This window comes from Octopus bimaculoides, chromosome 5, assembly GCF_046866305.1.
Source record: "Octopus bimaculoides isolate indiv1 chromosome 5, ASM4686630v1, whole genome shotgun sequence".
Lineage (NCBI taxonomy): Eukaryota > Metazoa > Mollusca > Cephalopoda > Octopoda > Octopodidae > Octopus > Octopus bimaculoides.
The window spans coordinates 68,974,439-68,997,066 of NC_142932.1; the positions used below are offsets into that span (position 1 = coordinate 68,974,439).

The 22,628-nt window shown below is 36.8% G+C and overlaps 1 protein-coding gene and 1 long non-coding RNA gene across 2 annotated transcripts in view; one reads left to right on the forward strand and one right to left on the reverse strand.

Moving 5' to 3' along the window:
• Positions 1 to 727: 727 nt before the first annotated feature.
• On the forward strand, positions 728 to 7,675 carry LOC128247799 (uncharacterized). The gene is made up of 2 exons (XR_008264104.2): positions 728 to 4,146; positions 6,525 to 7,675. It is a non-coding gene; the product is annotated as an uncharacterized LOC128247799 (long non-coding RNA).
• Positions 7,676 to 10,542: 2,867 nt separating this feature from the next.
• The window catches only part of LOC106872502 (serine/threonine-protein kinase SIK1), a 75,753-nt gene continuing 63,667 nt past the window's right edge, over positions 10,543 to 22,628 (reverse strand). The window contains exon 9 of the mRNA XM_014919520.3: positions 10,543 to 21,472. Coding sequence (XP_014775006.1) covers positions 19,151 to 21,472 — 2,322 coding nt within the window. The 3' untranslated portion in view covers positions 10,543 to 19,150. The remainder of the gene's footprint in view (positions 21,473 to 22,628) is intronic.

Here is a 22,628-nt window from a genome sequence, read left to right on the forward strand (position 1 = left end):
TAGAAGAATGGTTAGTGAGAGCTGTGTGAGCCATGTACAGAGATGCTGCCAGTAAGGTGAGGGTTGGAAATGAGTACAGCAATGAATTCCGGGCAGAGGTAGGGTCCACCAAGGTTCCGTCCTCAGCCCCCTCTTATTTATCATAGTCCTCCAGGCAATCACAGAGGAGTTCAAGACAGGTTGCCCCTGGGAGCTCCTCTATGCTGATGACCTTGCCCTAATTGCAGAGTCACTATTAGAACTAGAGGAGAAGTTTCAGGTGTGGAAGCAAGGTCTAGAATTGAAGGGCCTTAGAGTCAACCTAGCTAAAACCAAAATCCTAATAAGTAGGAAGGTAGATAAAACACAAACCCCTTCAGGTAGATGGCCCTGCTCAGTATGTAGAAAAGGAGTAGGTAGTAACTCTATAAGATGTACCCGGTGCAAGCTATGGACACATAAGAGGTGCAGCAACATCAAAGGCAGGTTAACTAGCAAGTTAGTTTTTGTTTGTGGCAGATGTTCAGGTGCAATAAAGACTGTAAACAAACAGGAAACAACTTCTATCTCATTCCAGGGTGAAAAACTAGAGGTAGTCGATAGCTTCCGCTATCTGGGCGACCAAGTTAGTAGTGGGGGTGGGTGCGCTGAAAGTGTAGCTGCTAGAATAAGAATAGCCTGGGCAAAGTTTAGAGAGCTCTTACCCCTGCTGGCGACAAAGGGACTCTCACTTAGAGTAAAAGGCAGACTGTATGACGCATGCGTACGAACAGCCATGCTATATGGCAGTGAAACATGGGCTGTAACTGCTGAGGACATACGTAAGCTCGCAAGGAATGAAGCCAGTATGCTCCGTTGGATGTGTAATGTCAATGTGAATACCCGTCAGAGTGTAAGTATCTTGAGAGAAAAGCTGAACATTAGAAGCATCAGTTGTGGTGTGCAAGAGAGACGATTGCGCTGGTATGGACATGTGGTGAGAATGGATGAGGATAGCTGCGTGAAAAAGTGCCACACCCTAACAGTTGAGGGAACCCGTGGAAGAGGTAGGCCCAGGAAGACCTGGGCTGAGGTGGTGAGGCAAGACCTTCGTACATTGGGCCTCACCGAGGCGATGACTACTGACCGAGACCTTTGGAAATGTGCTGTGCGTGAGAAGACCCGGCAAGCCAAGTAAGATCGTTGCCAGTGCCCCTGGACTGGCTCTTGTGCGGGTGGCACATGAGATGCACCATTTTGAGCGTGGCCGTTGCCAGTACCGCCTGACTGGCTCCCGTAGGATTTTCGAGCGAGATCGTTGCCAGTGCCCCTGGACTGGCTTGTGCGGGTGGCACATAAAAGACACCATTTCGAGCGTGGCCGTTTTCGTGCGGGTGACACGTAAAAGCACCCACTACACTCTCTGAGTGGTTGGCGTTAGGAAGGGCATCCAGCTGTAGAAACTCTGCCAAATTAGATTGGAGCCTGGTGTTGCCATCCGGTTTCACCAGTCCTCAGTCAAATCGTCCAACCCATGCTAGCATGGAAAGCGGACGTTAAACGATGATGATGATGATGATGATGATGATATCATGTCTCAGACGCAGGTAGTATCTTTATGTATGTACCTGTAGCAGGAATTTGGAAACGAATCCCTGTATATGCGGTCAGACATCATGAGCAAAGCACCATAGTTTCACACGATTGGTGCATTAATCAACTAAACAATGTGAAGTGATGGCGCGAACAGGTTTTCTTGAACATTCTAGAATTTGACACCCGGTCCCCTATGATAAATGTTCGGCACGCATTTTTATCTGCCAGACGACCAGGAAGGCGGCTGAGATAGATGGCACAGATAGATGACAAGAAACTCCGTCGTCACAAATGTAGCACAGTTGTTTCCAGATTTGCTGGGCGAGTCGCATGTCGTAAACTCCAAGTAGTATCTCTCTCCCTGTATATAATTATTGCTGTTGTTATTTGTAAAAGACCAACGCAGTTTGTCTTTATGTGAGATAATACAACCATCTGTTTAATGTTCACAAGTATTGTTCAGTTACTTCTACACAGCTCAAGAAACATTCATTCATGAACCAACCAGTCATCACCACTGACCAAACCACAACCTACAAGACGTAATGTACATATGTACTTATGTACGTATGTCGACACTGCTCGACAACTGGTATTGGTTTGTTTATATCTCCATAACTAAGTGGTTCGGCATAACAGATTGAGAGAATAAGTACGTGGCTTAAAAAGAGTACGAAGTCTATTCGTTCAAATAAAACCTTTCAGCGTGGCCGCAGTCCAAGGACTAAAACAAACACAAGACAACAGATTCTAATAACAGAAGAATATCCATTCTTAAAGACTAGGTAAATAGAAAGTTGTGACATTTTTGCATGTCTTTAGAAGTTTAGCTGTTTCGTTCAATTGAAAACAGAAACCAGACGAATTAGCTTTAAAAGCATGTGCAGTAGTATGAAATAGACTTTTTTTCAAGCTTTTTCTTTGCCCAAAGAACCATCTAGTCTCAACACCGTCATCATTTAATGTGCATTTTAATATGCCTCCATGGGTCAAACAAAATTCGTTCTTTAAGGCAAATTTTTCTACAGTCGGATGTGTAGCGTACTTCTCTCTCTGTCTGTTATATATACATGAGTGCGGACGTAGCGGATAACAGCTAGCTTTCGGCTGCACTTTTGGACCCTGTTGTGTCCACTATTCTGATTGGTTGGTAATGGCGCATTTTGTCTCTTATTCTATCTCACACCAGGGTGCAACCCAACCAATCGCAGCCTTCAGATAAGGTCGCGTGAGACAGTCTTTCTGAACCCCTGTTTGAGCTGATAGTATATTATAAATAGCTAACTTTTCACTGTCACACTTGTCAGTCTGGCACTAAACCTTCTGAGGTCTAGCCACTGACCACAGAGCACACAGCCAGTTCCAACGACGACACGATACAGCACATGGAGACTTGTCAACACTTCGTTCAACATCTTGCTGCAACTTCTTCGTCACCACTGCCAGCTTCTTAGCATCTCTACGTACACACCACCAACAGCGCCCGCACAGGTTCTCTCAGCACTGTTTGTGAATGACTTCACCCTGGTTAACAACGAGTACAACCTGCGAGACCTCCTGTACCAAGTAACCGGCCGCAGCATTGAAGCGTCAACTTCCCGTGAGACAGTATCTCTTCTTGGCTCTGTCTTGCCGCCACAACTTCTTGTTACAGCACCTCAACCACTGTGTACCTTGACTATGAACTGGTATTTTCCATCCTTGTGTCTGAACTTTCTTCTAACGTCCTTATAGACTCTTTTCTAAGCTCTGTATTTCTCGCACACACATCCATGTTTGTATACACATACACTTTGTTTGCATGACGACCTGTCTATTATTGTGTTTATTATGTCGCACTCACACACACAGACATACATGTTGATATATCAATAAGACCTTCTCCTAAACCTTCTACCAGTTGAGCCTCTCTTCCCTTCTTGGCACTTATACACATTTAACTTTCTTTTCGAGTTTTTTTATTTGTATCAACCGTGCGATGCGCTAAAGGAACCATTCCTCATCACCATCTCCTGATCGAACGGTCCTTACAGACGCTATCCCTGTCGCCAACACTCACTCGTTTCCAATCAAGATAATGTTTCCCCACGGTCGAGCATGTTTTCACGGATTAGAATTCAACGACACTGCTTGTATATGTTTACAACTATTGAGTGATGCCAAGACAAGGATACACCCCCCACACTATACCATTGTATTTGACATAAAAATCAATCAGTTTTGTTTATTGATTTTCACTGTTTCTTGAAATATTCGGCTCACCGTCCATCTTTTACATTTAATGTCTAACCTCTTGAACAATAAAAGCTACGTTAACGAGCTTCAGTTAACTAACCGAAAACTTCAATTACCAGCGAGTTCAACTTTGCTTTTCATTCTTTGGGAGTCAATAAAATAAGTTCAGGCAAGTTCTGAGGTCGATGTAATCAACTGAATTTCTCCCTCAAAAATTGCCGGCCGACCAGCATGACCACAACCGCAAAGCAGAAACGAATAAACGAGTAGTACCAAAATAGGAAAAGGAAAATGTCAAGTGTTAAATTATTGTTTTCGTGCAAGAGGAAGTACAAAATTACCTCCCTTTAACTAAAGGTATTATCTCCCTTGAAAGAAAAATAATTCGCTGTTAATCTGATTTTGTTGATTCGGTAAGGTTTGCCTGCCTGTGGAAACGGCATTCAGGCCATGACTATTCCGTCATTTTAGAAATATCTAGGCTACTTCATTAGGATAAGTTGCTTTAGCACACTACTGTAATCCAGTTACTTCGAAGTTTGGTTGATTGTCTGGTTTGAGGATGGGAATCTTATTTAGTTGTTGGTCTTCTGTGGCGACCTGGTGTCTGTGGTAAGCTCTGCATCAATATGGTGCTGGAGATTCAACCCAGGGCGGAAACGCAGCAGGCAAAACACCCTGTGCCGAGCAGTAATGTGAATAGTCGTCGACTAGCAACCTCTTCGATACAATTGATTTTAGAGATTAGCTGCTGTTTCTTACAGATTTCATTATTCCATATATGCTCCTCTGCAGCCAGTCGCCTGTTCATATTTAGCCTCATACCATTTTAAATCAAAGGTGTTCCAACCATAACCATCAAGTCTCACATTTAAAGACAGAATGTCTATAAGTCTATATTAAACATTGTGTACTTCTTTTCTTAACGACCGTAGCCCTGTGATTTGGAGTCTATTTCTAGTAGGTTGAATGATCAAGTAGAGATATTCTTGGCTTTTAAGGAAGTTAGTTGTGTCTAGTTCCCTACTTACACAGGACTATCTTAGCTACTTCTATTTATATTAATGACAAGATTACGGAACATATGTCTTTATGACTGAATGACCAAGCACAAAGCATTAGGCCACCAGAGGTAGATATCTTGTCCATAAAGAAGATTCAATCTGCCATTATTCTCTCATCCCTTGACAACCATTGTCCTCTTACCTTTGCCATCTTGTTTATCGACATCATTCATGTCCTCCCCCCTTACCAAACATTATCTCACCTCTTCTACACTGCTAGCCACTACTCTCTCTCTCTTTCCCAGGTCACTCATTACTGACATCCATCAAACTTTTGTTAACATTTCTATCATTATCCATCTCTTTCTCCTAACATGTAACTACCATTACTACCTCTCTTCCGTTACCCTATACCATGACTTCTCTCTCATGTACTCTCTTCCACAATCACTGTTTTCACCCATCATATTCTGTCTTCTCCCTCTCATCCTAATTCATATTCTGCTATATCGAGCACTCTTTAGTCCATTCACAATGCTCTCATAGCATAGAAGGATGAGGATCCCTTTTGTTTTACATGGTACAAGGCAACCTCACAAGTGCTGGTACTAGATAAAATACACTCAGTACATCCTATAAAATAGTTAGAGAATGAGCAGAGATACTTTAGGGTTGAGAGGACTGTTTGGTTTTGTCATATTGAGGTCATGTGCTGATGACACAACAAAATACACCCACTACATACATTCTTTGAAGTGTTTGGTGTTAGAAAAAGTATGCAGCCATAGAAGCCAAATCAAAATAAAATTTATGAGTGAAACTTGATTTCTCAAAGATGCCTATGTAGTAGTAACTCTGACAACCAGTCCAACCTATGCCAGCATAGAAAGCAAATGTAAAATGAGGATGATGATATGTGTATGTATATATGTCTCATCATCATCATTAAACATCCGCCTTCCATGCTGGCATGGGTTGGACAGTTTGACAGAAGCTGGCCAGGCAGGATCCTGTACCAGACTTGTGTCTGTTTTGGCAGAGTTTTTATGGCTGGATGCCCTTCCTAACACTGACCACCCAGCAGAGTGAACTAAGTGCTTTTTAAGTGGCACAAGCACAGGCAAGGTCAGTTTTGGCATGGTTTTTACAGCTGGGGTAAATTACCCATACAACACTGTAAAATTTATCAACAATCAGCCATGGAACTTGAACACATATCCCTCTAAGACTCTGGTGATGAATTTGTCAGCAGGCAGTTTAGCTTAATGGTAAAGCACTCAGCCAGAATCTTTGAGGAATATGAGTTTAAATCCCATGCCTAGTTGTTGACAAATTTTTCTGTCTAGTAATGGTAATCTACCCAGTATTCCTGCTGTTCCAACAGCAACTCTGAATTCGAAAAATATCATTTTCTTGTATTGTATAATACACGTTTTTGATGCTCCTAATAAAACAAATATTTGTTTACACACACACACATATATATATATAGACACATACACACTCTTCACCTATGTAACCACACACATGCTTTTCTTAGATTTTTTTTCTTTCTCTCCAGACCTTTCCACTTTCTGATTAAGAGCTATGCTTGAAACTTTATATACCCTCTCTTTATTTTCATCTTAAACTGAGTGTCAGCCTAATACATTTAGCATGTATTCCCTTTACACTTTTTTTGCGCTTGTTTTTATTTTTGATTTGTCTATATATAAAATCTTTTTAAATCAGGTATACACCTCATAGTATGCTGTTTCAAGCCTGTTCACAGTTTTCGGCTATCTGATGTCATCAACAGTATGGATGTATATGCCACTGGATTTACTTCAGAAATTTCTTCATGTCCGTAGAATTTATAAAATGAGAAAGAAAATGGAATTCACTACAATCATTTTGTCCAAGGCACAATGGGTCAAAATGATAGTAGTGAGTAATAAAGGGATTTGGGAATTCCATTTTCTTTCTCTCATATTATATATATATATATATATATAGTGAAACTACCTCTATCGCCATTATATACAAACAAGCAATCTTCCCCGCTGTTATAAATATAAACAAGCGCGGGCGTAGCAGAGAGCAGCCTGCTGTATCCATCACATGACTGACTATTCTTTGCGCGGGTAAATTATCTCCTCCATTCCCACCAGGACGCAAACTGACCAATCACAGCCCCTAATAAGGTCACGTGATAGTGTTTTTCTTATGATTCTCTGGAGCCTACCTTCAGCTATAAATAGACTGCTAGACACCCGGCAAATTCGTCGCGCCTCAGATCCTAGATCTGGCCGCCGACCACACACGCGTAACACAGCCAGCCAGTTTCCAGCGACGACATCGACACCATCAACTACGAACTACAAGCACCGACGTCGCCAGCAGCAACACCACACTACGACTACAAGCATTTCCCCCAATGTCACCAACTACGACTACGAGCATTGCCGCCAGCGTCAACATGTCTCTACTCGTACACAAGCTACCAACAGCTAACTGCAGCACTTTTAATCCTGTTTGTGTGATTTCTTCACCACGAAATAACAGCCAAGAGCCTAGCCTGCGAAGAACATCTGTATTCAAGAATTTGGCCCGGCATAGAAGCCCTAACATCACAACTAGTGATCGCTCTGCCCCACACGCCTTAACTTCTTATATACAGACACTTACCACTGTGTACTCTAAGAACTGGTATCTTAAATTCTTATACGTGTTACTGACTCTATTCTATACTATGTATCTCTCGCATACACATACATGTATTACTCACACACACTCTTTTCTTTACATGACAGCCTGTCTTTTATTGTGTTTCATTATGTCGCATTCACTCACACACAGACACACTTTAATGCTACAATAAATCTTACTGTAATTCATCTCTATCCGTTGTGCCCTATCTTGTATCTTACTGGTATTTCTAAGTTCTCTATGTTATCGAAGTAGAACATATTTATCATTTTATATTTTTGTGTTCGACCGTGTGACGCATTTAATAAAAGGAGCCTGTTTTTCCATTCATCACCATTTCTCCTTTTGGGTTCGCATGGTTGTTCTTACATATATACACAAACACACATGTTGCACTCATAGTTGTAAGATAGTGGTTCTGATTCTTGAACTGGGCAATGTGTTGCATTCTTGAGCAAAACACTTCATCTTATGTTGCTTTAGTTCACACAGCTGGCAAAAATAAGTGATCCTGTGATGGACTGGTGCTGCATGCAGTTGGCAAACTGTCCTGTTTTTAACAACTTGATAATATAAATATTTAATATTTAATTTAATATTAGGTGGAATATTTTGTTTTCAGACTGAAAACTGCATTACTGTGACATAAATAATCTAGAACATTTTTAGTAATCTTCAAATCATTATTTAGGTAATGAGCTGGCAGATTTTTTCCTTCAAGAAACATCAAACTGTTGCCAATATTAATATTAGCTAAGGTGGTGAGCTGGCAAAATGCTTAGTGACATTTTGCCCATCTTTATGTTCTGAGTTCAAATTCTGTCAAGGTTGACTTTACTTCTCATCCTTACAGGGTCGATAAAATAAAAAACCAGTTGAGTACAGGGGTTGAAGTAATTTACATCCTCTCCTTCGAAGTTGCTGGCCTTGTGCCAAAATTTGAAACTAATATAAATATTAGCTGGAGGGGGCAAGCTGGCAGAATCATTACAGCACCGGGCAAATTGCTTAGAGATACTTCATCTTTACAGAGTTGATAAAATAAGGACCAAGTTGAGCACTGGAGTCGATGTAATTGACTTATCCCCTCTCCTGAAATTGCTGGCCTTGTGCCAAAATTTAAACCAATATGGCAGCATTCCTTCTGGTTTTGTTCTGAGTTCACCTTTGCCTTACATCTTTTCAGGAAGTTGATTAAATAAAGTGCCAAGCCCTGGAGCTCATGTAATTGACTATCTGTTACTCCAAAATTTGAAAGAATTATAGGCGGCAAGGTGGACGAAATGCTTAGCAGTATTTTGGCTGTCGCTACATTCTGAGTTCAACTTTACCTTTCATCCTTTCGGGGTTGATAAAATAAATACCAGTTGAACACTGGGGTTGATGTAATCAACTCATCCCCTCCCCCGAAATTGCTGCCCTTGTGGCAAATAAAAGAAATTATTATTATCATTAAGGCAATGAGCTAATGTAACTGTTAGTGCTTTGGGTAAAATGCTTAGTGGCATTTTTTCCAGCTTTTTATGCTTGGATTTCAAATACCATCAGTCACCTTTTACTTCCATCTCTCTGAGGAAGATAAAATAAAGTACCAGTGATGTACTGGGGTCAATGTAATTGACAAGCCTCCTTTCAAAATTAGAAACAATTACCGAGTTGATAGAATCATTAGCACATTAGACAAAATGCTTAGTGACATTTCTACTGGCTCTTTATATTCTGAGTTCAAATGCCACTGAGGTTGACTTTATATTATCAACCCTAAAAGGATGAAAGGCAAAGTACTAGTTGAGCACATGACTGGAAATGTAACAGATTTCCCCCTCCCTCAAAGTCTAGGGCCAAAATTAGAAAGGATTATCATTAGAGGCTAGGGTGCTGCACTCACAATCATGAGATTGTGGTTTCAGTTCCGAGACTGGTTGGTGCATTGTGTTCTTGAGCATCTCACGTTTCTTTGCAATCACTTCTACACCTGTTCAAGCAACATTGATTTGATGGAGGGAGGGAGATAATGTACAGCACATACACTTGATCACTATAAACAAATCATTTGTACATGTCATTTTCAACAAGAGAGTCCTTTGTTATTACAGGTGTACTGCTGTTTCAGACTTACCATAATTTGCATGCAGTCGAGAACAGGAACATACACACATTCATTTAGTACAGCAGAGTGGATGACATTGCTAAGAAATCATGTCCCTTTTGTGAGAACGCATTATCAAAGTTTTCTTTGGATTTTAGCCAAAATATTCCATGTCAGAGTCCATGATGAAACTATGATCAAAGATATTCCTTGTTGTCAGACCCCCACATTTTTTAGGTCTGTACAGAAAAACATTATATAATGCTTGGTTCAGTGTTTAAAATAGAGTGCAATGAAAGAAATTTTGCTGTTATTTCTAGCCGGTTAAGTAACCTTGTAGAGGATTTCTCATTAATCCATAGGATGACATCTGTTCAAACAAAGTAATTGAATGAAAGAGAGCAGCTACCTGGAATAGAATTAAAACTTTGCAGTGTTGCCACATATCACGGAAATAAAAGAAATACATAAAGAAACAGAAAAATAAAAAACAATTAAGGTTTTGTCTGGCTTTTCATTTCCTCTTTTTAATATCTAAAAAAAAAAAAAAAAAAAAATCTTGTTTTTTTTCCATTTTTTTCATTGAATTCTACAATGATTTGTGTTCTATATCTTTTCTCTTTTTTTTTTAATACATTTAGTCCAATGACAAACTTTTTAAGGAGAATCAAATCCAAAAAGCAAGTCAAAAAGGACATCACTCGGTTTCTTTTAACATTTAAATTAGAAAGTTTTCATTGAATGCAAAAAAAAAAAAAAAAAAAAAAAAAAAAGTAACATGTTAGTCTACCATTCATTGTATTTACAGCAGTTAAAATGAAGAACAAGTATACAGAATGACATCACAAGTATTAATGGACTTGTACATACATCCATACATACACAAGCAATGACGGATACCCATACATACACACACATACCAGAGTAGCGACACATGGGATGAGGACCAGGTGATAACCCCTATTTCTGGTCCCCCCCCCCCACATACGCACACACAATGTATGATCCTTACACAGAGCTTTTTATTGCTTATTTTTTTCCTGTAACAAAATGACAAAAAAAATATTTAATAAAAAAAAAAAAAAAAAAAAGAGAGAGTAGGCACCTATCAAGTCTACTTAATGTGTGGACAGTTCTCTACAGCTTCTCTTGCTATTGGTGGTCTTTTTGTGTGTATGTGTGTGTGTGTGTAGATGGGGAAAAAAAATTATAATCACGGTTACTGTTTTTTTCTTTCTTTCTTTTCAAATGTTTTGTTTAATTTGTTTTGTTGAGAGTCACTGGAATTGAGGAGGAGAATGTTACAAAATGTAAATTCTGTACATATCTAGCTGTGGAAAAAAATCCCTGAAATGTGGTGGTGGAGATGTTACATAGTGCAAAAAAAAAAAAAAAAAAAAAATCTGAATTTTAGACATCAATAATGGTAAATCTGGGAGTTTTTTTCCTTTTCCTTTGCTGCATTTTGTATAACAGATTTCATCCTAGTATGAATGTGATAATAATGATATAACGCAAAGATATTTATAAGTTCTCCCTTGAATATCCTGTTATATATATATATATATATATATATATATATATATATATATATATATATATATATATAATACAAAGAAAACCCATTGGTGGCAGTTCAACCAATACATAATATAGAGATACTGGGTTTATTTATTTTCCTTAGAAAAATAAAAGAATGTATGACATCCTTGCCTGAAGAGTTTATTAAATGACAATATAATAATGTGTGATATAGGATATCAAAATGAGGTTTTATAAACAGGTAACTGCCACCTGCAACTGCATTATATCAATATAACCTACAATTTGGCTGTTATTTCTAATAGGGCAAGCAACCATTGTAAAGGCTCTGTTGCTGAAGTGTCTAATGGCAGTTATATCAGTGTCAGATTATCTCAATGAATGCTTAAGAAGTGGGTTCAAGTTTTAGTTATGGTATCAAATAAACACATTCTTAAAATATGTCAACTAAATTTCTAAGACCATGACAAATCTCATGGTGAGGGTAGATTGCATCACCTGGATTGGGTTAGCACTCTGATAAATTCAAGATTAAGAAAGCAAGATTGGTTTTGGAATAATAGTAATAATAATAATTATTGCTGTCTTAAAAATCAGAATATAATTTTTTTTAACCCATTAAGTACACTGATTATCAACATTATTCAGAGTGCAAAATAAATTTAAAACTGAATTTTCATGCATTTTAAAAAATGGTATGACAATTGGAATTGCTTGTAGAGGTCCTTCATATTTAAAGGGTTAACATTTGGTAATTTTTATGATGTTTAAATGTTTATGATCCATTAACTACTTAACATACATCATCATCATCTTATACATTAGGTGAGCCTGAAATTTTGTAAATATGATAAAAGGGTCATTGATATATAGAGTGTGGCAGAAAAACCCCACATACTTTACATGGTGAAATTGGGAGGTCTTCTTTTTGCTGTACTCTGTATATCTCCAAACATTTTTCCTACTTCAATCACGACAAAAGAGTGGAATCTGTAGCAAGCAGGATGTTATGTGCTTTGCTCAAGTGGTTGAAATAGTAAAACTTAAACACATGACCATGTTGTTGCTAGTGTTCAACCTAAAATGCCTTGGTTCCCATGTTGCTTCAAGCAACAACAGGCATTCCTCACACTATGAGGAATGTTTATTTTGTGGTCGTGAACATTTGTTTGAATAAATAAATATTTAGTATATTGTGAGAAATATTGATTAATCTGACAATTGATTGCGATCTCATGAGCCAGTGGATAATGAAGGATATCTTAAAGAGAGAATTGTGAGGAATATAGCTATTTGTTGCCTTCTCTGGATCCATAAGAAGATTTATGTTCAGTGTCACAATACAAGTTAATTAGAAGCTAAATCTTTCCACACTAAAAAGTCTAAACAGGTCAGATTTAGACTCCCAGTTTCTGTAGGGATTAGTCAATGAAGATATATTTACTCCCAGATAAGCTATAAGTAGATTTTCTTAGAAGAGAGAGTGAGAGCTAGCTTGCAGTGCTGAGTTCCAACTACAATGTTCCTGTTAGTTACAACAGTTGACAATAACACATGAAGATCTCACTAGATCTTAGCATTTCCATTCCTTGATTCCTGCTACCCACAATTGTCAGTTGAACCTCTTCATGGTACCTATTTCACCATGAGCTGAACTGATTCATACAAGCGGCCTTTTGATCATTCTGACAACAAACTATCTTGGCCACTTTAAACTTAATGATTCTACAGACATTTGCTAGGAGAAAGCACAATAAGAATACAAAGAGTTGTGTGTGTGTATGTATGTATGTTTGTACGAGTTCTTTGACCATACCCAGAGAATATAGTTGAAAACAACCATGTCTGCTGAAATGTATGGCACTAACATAATTCTCTAAGACTTGCAAGGAAGTGTGAGAAAAAAAAAAAAAATCAAGATATAAAATGAGCTTAAAACTATTAAACTGAACCATTTCAAAACAAAAGGCAGATTTAAATAATAGAAATAATAATATTGATGATGATGGTAATGATAAACAACGTTGTGTCACTGAACCATTTCTCAAAAGGAAAAAAAATTATTGAAAAAACAAAACAAAGAAATATGTTTGACACTTTCTGACATGAAATGACAATGTTTATACCAAACTAAATGGAACAAAAGAGTTGTCAGAGAATCTATTGAACCCACTCTTTCTCTCTAGAGACTGTTATTTGTTCTTCTGTACACCACAGAGAAGTCTGAGAATGAAATTTGAAACCCAGAAGATAATTTTAATACAATTAAAGAAAATAGGAGAAAGGAAAAAAAAAAAGTGTTAACTTTACTGTTCTTTAAATGACTTCTTTCTTCAAACAAATAAACAGAATATCTTGATATTACCCCCAGTACATTGTTGGTACCCACCTAATATGACCAACAAGATTTAAACTCAGAAATGTGAGGCAATAAATTAATTATTTTATTATTAATGGTTTCATCAAATTAAGAGGAAGAGCAGCTTTGACTTTTATAAGGTTCTGGGTAGGGGTGAGGAACAGAGGCAGAAATGGGAGAGATCTGGTCTGTAATGAAACCCAAAAGCAGTCAGAATCAGGCAATAGATTAAGTCCACTACTCAACAACAGGTACAGTCCTTCAGTGAACAGCTACAAGGTTTGTCTTTACATCTAGTTTCACTGATATAGCTTTGGTAGACTTAAGGCCAAGGTAGAAGACACTTGACCAAGGCACCATGCAACAGAAGTGAATTGGGAACATATGATAACAAAAGGAACATCTTAAACATGTGACCATGGTTGGGCCCATCAACTAGATAATTTAAAGTTATCTACTGCAGCTTTACATTTTCCAATATATAATCTTCCACTTTTCCCTAGTTTATAATGAAGAACAGTACCCAGTTTTATAAGGGATCAGGTAATACGATTGTTTAAATTAAGCCCAGTAAATATACATACAACACACATATACATGTAAATATATACGCATATATATGTGTACATATATATACATATAGACACACACACACATATACATGTATGTGTGTATATGTTTATTCGTATATGATGATGATCTTCTGGAGAAATTAATCTCAAAAAGATATGAGAATGAAACAAATTCACATACACAAACCTATGAAAACAGCAAACAAAACACCGTTTATTTGTTTTATATCTGGATTAGATGAAATTGTTTTACAGCCAGATGTCCTTCTTGTCAGTAACCCATACCTGATTTTCAAGTAAAGTAGTGTAAGTATTATAATTTGGCTCTTCACAGTCAGCACTACATCCACTACATGGATGAGAAATTGAGAATGAAATTTTCTTGAATTTCTCAATGAGATTACTGATAACTAATTGATGGGAAGCAGCTACAACTAAGAATTGGAACTGTGCTTTAGATAAGACCTAACAAGAGTTTAGCACCTCTTCCCTTTCTCTACATGCACACATATATATAGTTGTCTGAGTTTACATATGTAAGAAAAAAAAACAGGCACTCATACATTAAATTATAGAGAGCACATTAATACAGTATTTATAAACTTGTAATACCCTTGTATTCATCCATGTCTGATGATTGTTCATTTTCCCTTTCCATATTTAGGTTCTTTAACATGAAACCATTAAAGTAACAAAGTATTATAAAAGCCTATATATAGTTAGTTAATGTTACCTTATGGTTGACAGTTACAACAGACTACATTCTGAGTTCAAATCTGTTGAGGTCAGTTTTTTTTTTGTTCCTTTAAATACCAGTGAAATACTAGAGCTGATCTCACCCACTGTACCTTTGAGATTAATAGAGAAAGGAGTTGGAAGGAAAGGAGGGGAGAATGTTATAAAGATGGAGAGTGTTTACAGCAAGAGTCTACAAAAGTGTAAGCTGATTATATTGCTTATTCCCTCCATGTTTAGAACCATATATGTATAAGATGACTCTGTCTCACAGACAATATGGTGGTGGGTCAGGTCATAAATGATAAGAGAAGATACACATAACAGAAGTTGAAATATTAGTCACAGTAAACCACTTAACAAGGTATGAAGAGACTTTTTCTTTTAAATCAAAGTAAGTAGAAATAAATACATCACTAGCTTAGAGACCCAAATCAGACCACACATAAGGAAGCTTATTCAGTTGGCCATAATTCCACCCCTCCCTCACCTAGTAATAATATTGATTGAACTATTGATAATAGGAAGAGAATGATAGATATAGAGAGAAAGAAAAATAAATAATGATGTCAGAAAATGACAATTTGTTAAACCATTCCTCTTCAGCTTAATACACATGGCCAGCTTTCATTCCATTAGAAAAAAAGATAAAAAATTTGAAATTTCAAGGGAGCAAAATTTCTTTGGAATCTTATGCAGATATTTCAGAAGAAAGTAGTTAGTATAGTTACTAGTGGTAAAGTAGTTAATATAGTAGTATAATAGTTAATACAGCTACTTGTGGCACAGTAGTTAATATAGTAGTATAATAGTTAATATAGCCACCAGTAGTATAATAGTATAGCCACTAGTGGCAGTCAATATAGCTACTAGTAGTAGTTCATATAGCCACTAGCGGTAGTTCATATAGCCACTAGTAGTATAGTTGCTGGCATAGCCACTAATATGTTAAGAGATGAGGGACTTAATATCACAGAGGGTTTTCAGTGGTATGTTGTTGTATGGAACTCAAGTGCAGTGCCATTTAATGGTAATATGGAATTGGTTGGTTGGTTGGCTGGTTGTTTGTTAGAAAGTAAACAAAAATGTGATTTATATACAGCAGTGAAGTTCTGATTACCTTGAAACAAAGAATAAAAAGATTTTTTTAAAAAAACTAGAAAAATGGTTTAAAAAATAAATATCTAGATACTCTAAGAAAATAACAAATATTATGCAAAGAAGTTGATTTAGTTTTGCTATGGAAGAGCAACTGGCAAAGAAATTAAATTTGGGAAAATATTTTGAAATTTCCAGAAGTTTCCATACAAAGTTATTTTAAATAAACTGTTAATAGTTAAAATAACTAAAAAAAAAGACTTCTTAAAATTTAAAAAAAAAAAAAAAAAAAAAAAAAAAAAAATCAACAATATTCTGACAAAAATATTGTTTGGAAAAATGTTGGGAAAATGAATTTTTTGTACAATTTAAAAATGTTTTTGGTGTGATTAAAAAATTTTGTTTTTTTAAATAAGCTGTGTTACATAAATTTCACCCCAATTCATGAGGGCTCAAAGTCTGACTCCTGATAAAATATTGTTACAGGTGTAAAAATTATTCCAAGTGTAAAAATTTTGGCAATTTCTAAGAATCAGACAGGAGATTTTTTTTTTAAACAGATCAATGCACACAATTATGCTGAATTTTAATTCTCACAGGGATAAACATTTCATTCTAAAAATTATCATTAAATACAAATACTTCATGTTCAAGCTTTTACACATTTCAAACAGTAGTTTCTTCACAGGCACATCATACATTTGTCAGTCTTTCGTGAAATAATTATTTAATTTAAATAATTGAAAAAAAACAAAACAAAAAAAATCCCATCCAAGTAATGCTTATTAATGTATTGACATAATTTCACTTAAAAAAAAAAACTTTTTTTTAATGAATTTTAGAAATAAAGCAAAAATATATATTGATTTTCTAACATTCTACAAAATACATTTATTATACAGTTGAATCGCTCAAGACATTTCATTATTCTCCACACCCAAATTACATTAGTATACAAAATTCTAATTAGTTGAAATACATGTATTCTGGACTAATGAAATGAATACAGTGACATTGTGACCAATGGAGATATTTTTTTTAATTATCACTAAAATTACTAATTAGCTAGAATAATATGAGGCATCATTTGATAAACGGAGAGGAGATAAGTTCAAAGACAACTACTACTACTGCTATTATTACTACTACTACTACTGCTGCTTCTGCTATAACTAATAGTCAAATTCTAAAACTACTCATCAGCCAGCACCATTGGACCGATGGTGATAGTTTCTAACAGTTGTGGAGCAAAAATCCACAAATGTTTACTTTGGAAAGGAATTAAGGAGTTGTTGCTCAACAATGTAGAACACAGCACCAGTGTGTTTGGGGGTTTTTCATTCTCACTTTTTTTTTTGTCAACAACAAAATTTGCATTTATTTGTTTTACAGAAAGAAACTAACAAAGTACTACAATTCCAAGTTGAAACATTTGAAAAATATATTCCTGGATTCTAAACTATGCTATCAAGTTTCGTACTAATAGTTCAACAGTCTCTGTTGCCCCTCCCTTTACCTCTCATTTCATTTATCTTTACAGAGTAGGTCAAATAATTCCATGAGACACGTTCTTCATTTCTAATCCTCACATAAATAGGAAACTATATATATATTTTATATATAAATTATAAAATATATAGTATAATGAGTGGAACTGTGTCGATGTAATTCTGAAGACTGTCTTTATGTAATTGTGGAACCAGGGAAAGACAGCTAGGCATAGGTGATTTCTCTCCATACACCACTATACATCAGCAATCACCAATCAATTAAACAGTGACCCTGATATTTACAACAGTTACTAATTAACAACTCTCCAGAGTACTTATTTACAGCAGATTATAAAGGGACATACCAGCCATGAAGGTAATTTTGTCCTCAGCTCTACCAATTCTTCCAACCCAACATTCTTCAAATAATGATAATACTACTACTACTACTACTAATAATGATAATTTTTCTGTTGAACAATATCTAAGACATTTCAGCTAACAGAGGAAGGGAAGCAGAATGTTGCAAGGACAATGATTTTCCAAAAAGAGCATTAATTTCATGTATTTTCAGTTAGATATAATTAACCTCAGTATTTTAATGCAACTAATTTTTTAATCAACTCTGGAAAGGTAAAAGTAACTCTGATGAAATTTGAACTTGGAGATTATGAGGTACTCAACTAATTCCTCTGAAATCAACTGATGTAGTGTTCTGTTGTACTGGACAGCACAACCACCAGGATTAATTTCATCAGAACCTTCTCTAGAATCTTTGTAAAGTAACAATTTATTTTTATATGAGTAGGGTAGAGTAGTGTGAGATGTATGGATAAATAGATAGAAAGATGGATGGATAGAGAGATAGATATACAGACAGATAAAGAGAGTAAAAGAATAAGAGATTTAATTGTTTCAGAAATGCTCAGTATACAAGCTACTTTGATTCTATTGTCAAAGACTAAATTAGAAGAATGGTCAGTTTTACTTCACACTCTCCCTTCTCATTGTCTGCAATGTCATCTATGAGATATGGCAAACTTGAGTAACTTAAGCTCAACACTTTAGCTATAGTCCTAGTCTTTAGACCCAGGATGACATAAATTTGGTAAGTTTCAAAGAAAATCTTGTTGATATTCTTGAGTTTTTTTAATTTGTTTCTGTTTTTTAGAAATTCCAGTTGCAATGCCAACCTGATACTGGACTGAATTCCTCAGTAAACTTCAATATTTTAGAATCATTTCAACATTGCTAGATAAAATGATTAAAAAAAGACACCAACTTTTCCTAAATCTGTTTAACTCCAAATACAATGCTACCCGTGTGTTTTGAAAGGAAATATAAAATGGATTTTATTAATTTTATGGAGGAATATAAATATGTTACTTCGAAGTGTGTGATGACAAAATATTGTTTTTTTTACTATATAAAATGTGCATAGTAGAGTACCACTTCGAGACAGTAGAATCAGTGAGCAAACCATTCTTCAAAGACACACTGAAATTATGATATTAAACTATATATTATTTATGTGTGTGCATACATATGTATGTGTGTGTGTGTGTGTGTGTGTGTGTGCAAATATAGAAGATGTGTGTGGGTTCAATAAAATTATAAGAGTAAAGTAACAAAAATAATGCTGTAAATTTAAATATTGGAAGAAAACTCTAGCCATGTCTAGGAATGGAGAAAAACAAAACAAAAACAAACAAAATGAATAGATAACCAACAACAAAACAAAAAAACATAACAAAAGGAAAATGGTGTAATGTTCATGAAGATGGTTAGGATAATTCCATTTGCTCGTCACAGATTAAAGTACCATTATTTGTCTGGTTCTCACTAGCAGTGAAGTTTCTGGTTTGACTGAAGTCTCGGTGTTGTTCATTGCTTTCTACAAGAACAGAAGTGTGTTTAAAATTTAGGTCAGAACCCTGAATGTTTGTATATGGCGGTAAGCAATCCTTTGCTGACAGACACTTGGCAGAGATCTCACTGGTTGTTGTTCCTGTATAGGGGGAATACATTCTGGCCACATTATGCTCTGGCTTTGAATGTAAAAAGTTGTTGTTATTTACTGTGAGATCACAGGTTGCTGTATTACTATTATTTTCAACAGGAGACAATGCGTAAGAAAGATTTGTCATTTGGTGGTCACAACCAGTAAAATTTGGTGCCGCCACTCGGCAACCAGCTTGCAATTGAGTCTGTACAGAATTTAAGTGAAGTGCATTACACAAGTTAGCGGATTTCTGTGACTGTACATATGCAGATACTTCGCATGAAGAAGGGTAACAGCTTGTATTGACATTTTCTGCTGTTTCTTTGGGAACCAATAATAAAGGTGATGCAAATTGGGAAGGAATTGATGAGTCTATGAATTGTTGATTCTGATTGGCTTCATAAATGAGGGATGATGGAGTTGAAGAAATTGGGGGTAAAATTTCATTAGGACAAACAGTCTTTTGTGGCATTACCTGCTGTGAATATGGAGTAGGTTGGTGGGAGAAAGAGTAGCACGTAATATCAGAAGGCCTTGATTGAAAGGATTGTTGATTGTGGGGTTGAAATGTCGAGACAGGCTGGTTTACAGTGGCCAGCTTTGTAGTTGTAGATTTTACCTTTGTTGTGTTGGGAAAGCCTTGTGGTGTCATGTAATACATACTGTACTGCATAGGTGGGTAGATAGTTGGAGCTACTTGTTGGGTGGAAGCTGGTGTCACATTGGAGCCACTAGAACCAATATTCAGTTGCTGGAATTGGTGCTGAAGAACAGATTGCTTGTGGAAACTTTGCCTCTTTTGCTGAAGACGTAGATGCTGCAATATCTTCTTACCACCTGGGTGATATTCTGTAGCTGTGTTAGTGACACCTTGATGATGAAGTAATAGTTGGGTTGTTGGTTCACTCTGGACTTGATCAAGATGCTGTTCAACTTGCATGCTCTGTTTCAGGGCCAAGAGCCTGTGAGGTTGCATATCAGTAGTCTCAGCAGGTAAACTCATGCGCTTTATCAGCTGTCGAGGTTTGGAGGCTGGGGCTTCCTCCAGTGACCACTGTCTCCACTTCATTCTCTCATGATAGTTACGATGGGAACGAGCTTTGTTTATTTCAGCTGTCCCTTTTGAGGGTCCAGTGTTACTGGCCAGCTCTTGAAATTCTTGCCGGAGTTCTGCTATCCCCTGGGCTCTAGTTGTATCACGCAGCTGTTGGCGAAACGCAATCATACCTTGAGTCATTTGTCCATCGGAAGCTCGTCTTCCTTCTCGGAAGTCAACAGGTGAATGTGTTTCGTTTCGGTCTTGAGAATAATCAGCACTTACTTGAGTTGATACTAAAGGAGGACTTTGTATAGGTGTAGGGATTGTAGTGGAAATGACTGTTCCTTGGCCAGGTTGCTGACCAGATGGTGCCGTTGAGTATCCAGCATGAGAGTAAGATGTCTGGCTTAAACCAATGTCTGCCTCTAATGTTGAATCAAAGCTGGTGAAAGGTGAAGATTGGTTACTATCAGAACTTACTTGGGGCGATATGTCAGATGTATCAGAAAACTTTTGCATTTTGGTCCGGGTGTCCGAACCATAACTATCTATTTCTGATATATCTGCCTCAACACCCTCATCAATGGAAGAGGTAATCAAATGGCTTGTCATAGTGTGTGAAGGTTTGAGACAGGTTTGAGACAGTACATCAGAGAGGCATGCTGGCTTGGCAATAGGTGTGGCTTGGGGTAAAACAGATGGGATTACAGGCAGTGGAGGATTAGCAGTGGATCGATTAGTTGTATCAGAACTTTCTGAATAGCCAGAGGTGTGCTGTGGGACAGTCGTTGATGGCCCAATTGGAGGGACACAGTCTGTAGTTTTTGTGAACAAACTTTGCTTGGTATTGAGTGGTTGCACGCGGTAAGCTGGATTTGGGACTACACTTGGTGCTTGGGTGGAAGCAAGACGTGGATTCATGGCTTGTTCAGCAATTTGACTTGGTCGCCGTTTTCGCGCATCCAGTTGATTATAAACAGGAAAACTGCTACGATGTTGCTTGAGCCGATCAAGTAATAAATAATATATTGCACTGAATGGATCATATGCATTATTTTTCAGAGACTGAAAATAGAAACGAAATTAAGAAAATATTTGAGTATATAATACATTAATAAATATATGAGTAAGAGTGTATGTATGTGTGAATGAATGAATATATATATATATATATATATATATACACATCATGGGTCATCCCCACCATTCACTACATCTATCCCTCAACACTTTTTCTTCATTCATTATATTCACATCTCTTCTCAACCATCCCCCATTGATAACTCCTCCATACACTCTTGCAATCTCTACACACCCATACCGCTGGTACTTCTGTCTCCACTCCACTCCCTACTCATCTTGAGGATCAACTCAGAGACCTCATCATCACTATTCTTATCTCTTCCCAGCTCTACCCTGATAATTCTTACTGTCTATTCTAAAATATGAATAGTCATGTAACTCCTGTATAGCAAGAAACCTGTTCAGCTCAGGACCCTTCTCTCATACTTGAATCCCTCATCTACTAACAAAGTTTCCGCCCACCATTATCCCAAGGGGTTTGTAATCTTGCAAGCTGCCTGGCAACATCACTACTGCTGGTGGCATGAAAAAAAAAACACCAAGTACACACTGTAAAGTGGTTAGGTGTTAGAAAAGCCATACCACTGTAGAAACTATGCCAAGTACACAGTGTAGCATGATGCAGTCTTTGAACTTAACGGATCCTATCAAACTGTCCGACACATGCCAGCATGGAACATGGAAGTTCAAGGAAGTCTGGAACTGAACAACATTACTTGAGTGTCTTCCTTGGCCTTAAAAGACTTGATCAGTCTTTCTGAACTAACAAAGATGCTGATGATTGAAGACATATATGGCTCAGCAGTCCTTGTGTTTGTTGTTTGACTATTTTTCTCTTCCATTTATCTTTTACTTGATTCAGTATTTGACTGTGGGCATACTCGGGCACCACCTTAAAGGGTCGTAGTCAAACAAACTGACCCCAGGACTTATTTTTTTTAAGCCTAGTACTTATTGTATCAGTCTCTTTTGTTGAACTGCTAATTTACGGGAACAAAGACACACACGTATATCTTTCTATATATGTATATATATATATATATATATATATATATATGTAAAGGGTTTCTTTCAATTTCTGTCTACCAAATCCACTCACAATGCTTTGGTTAGCTTGAGGCTATAAGTAGAAGACACT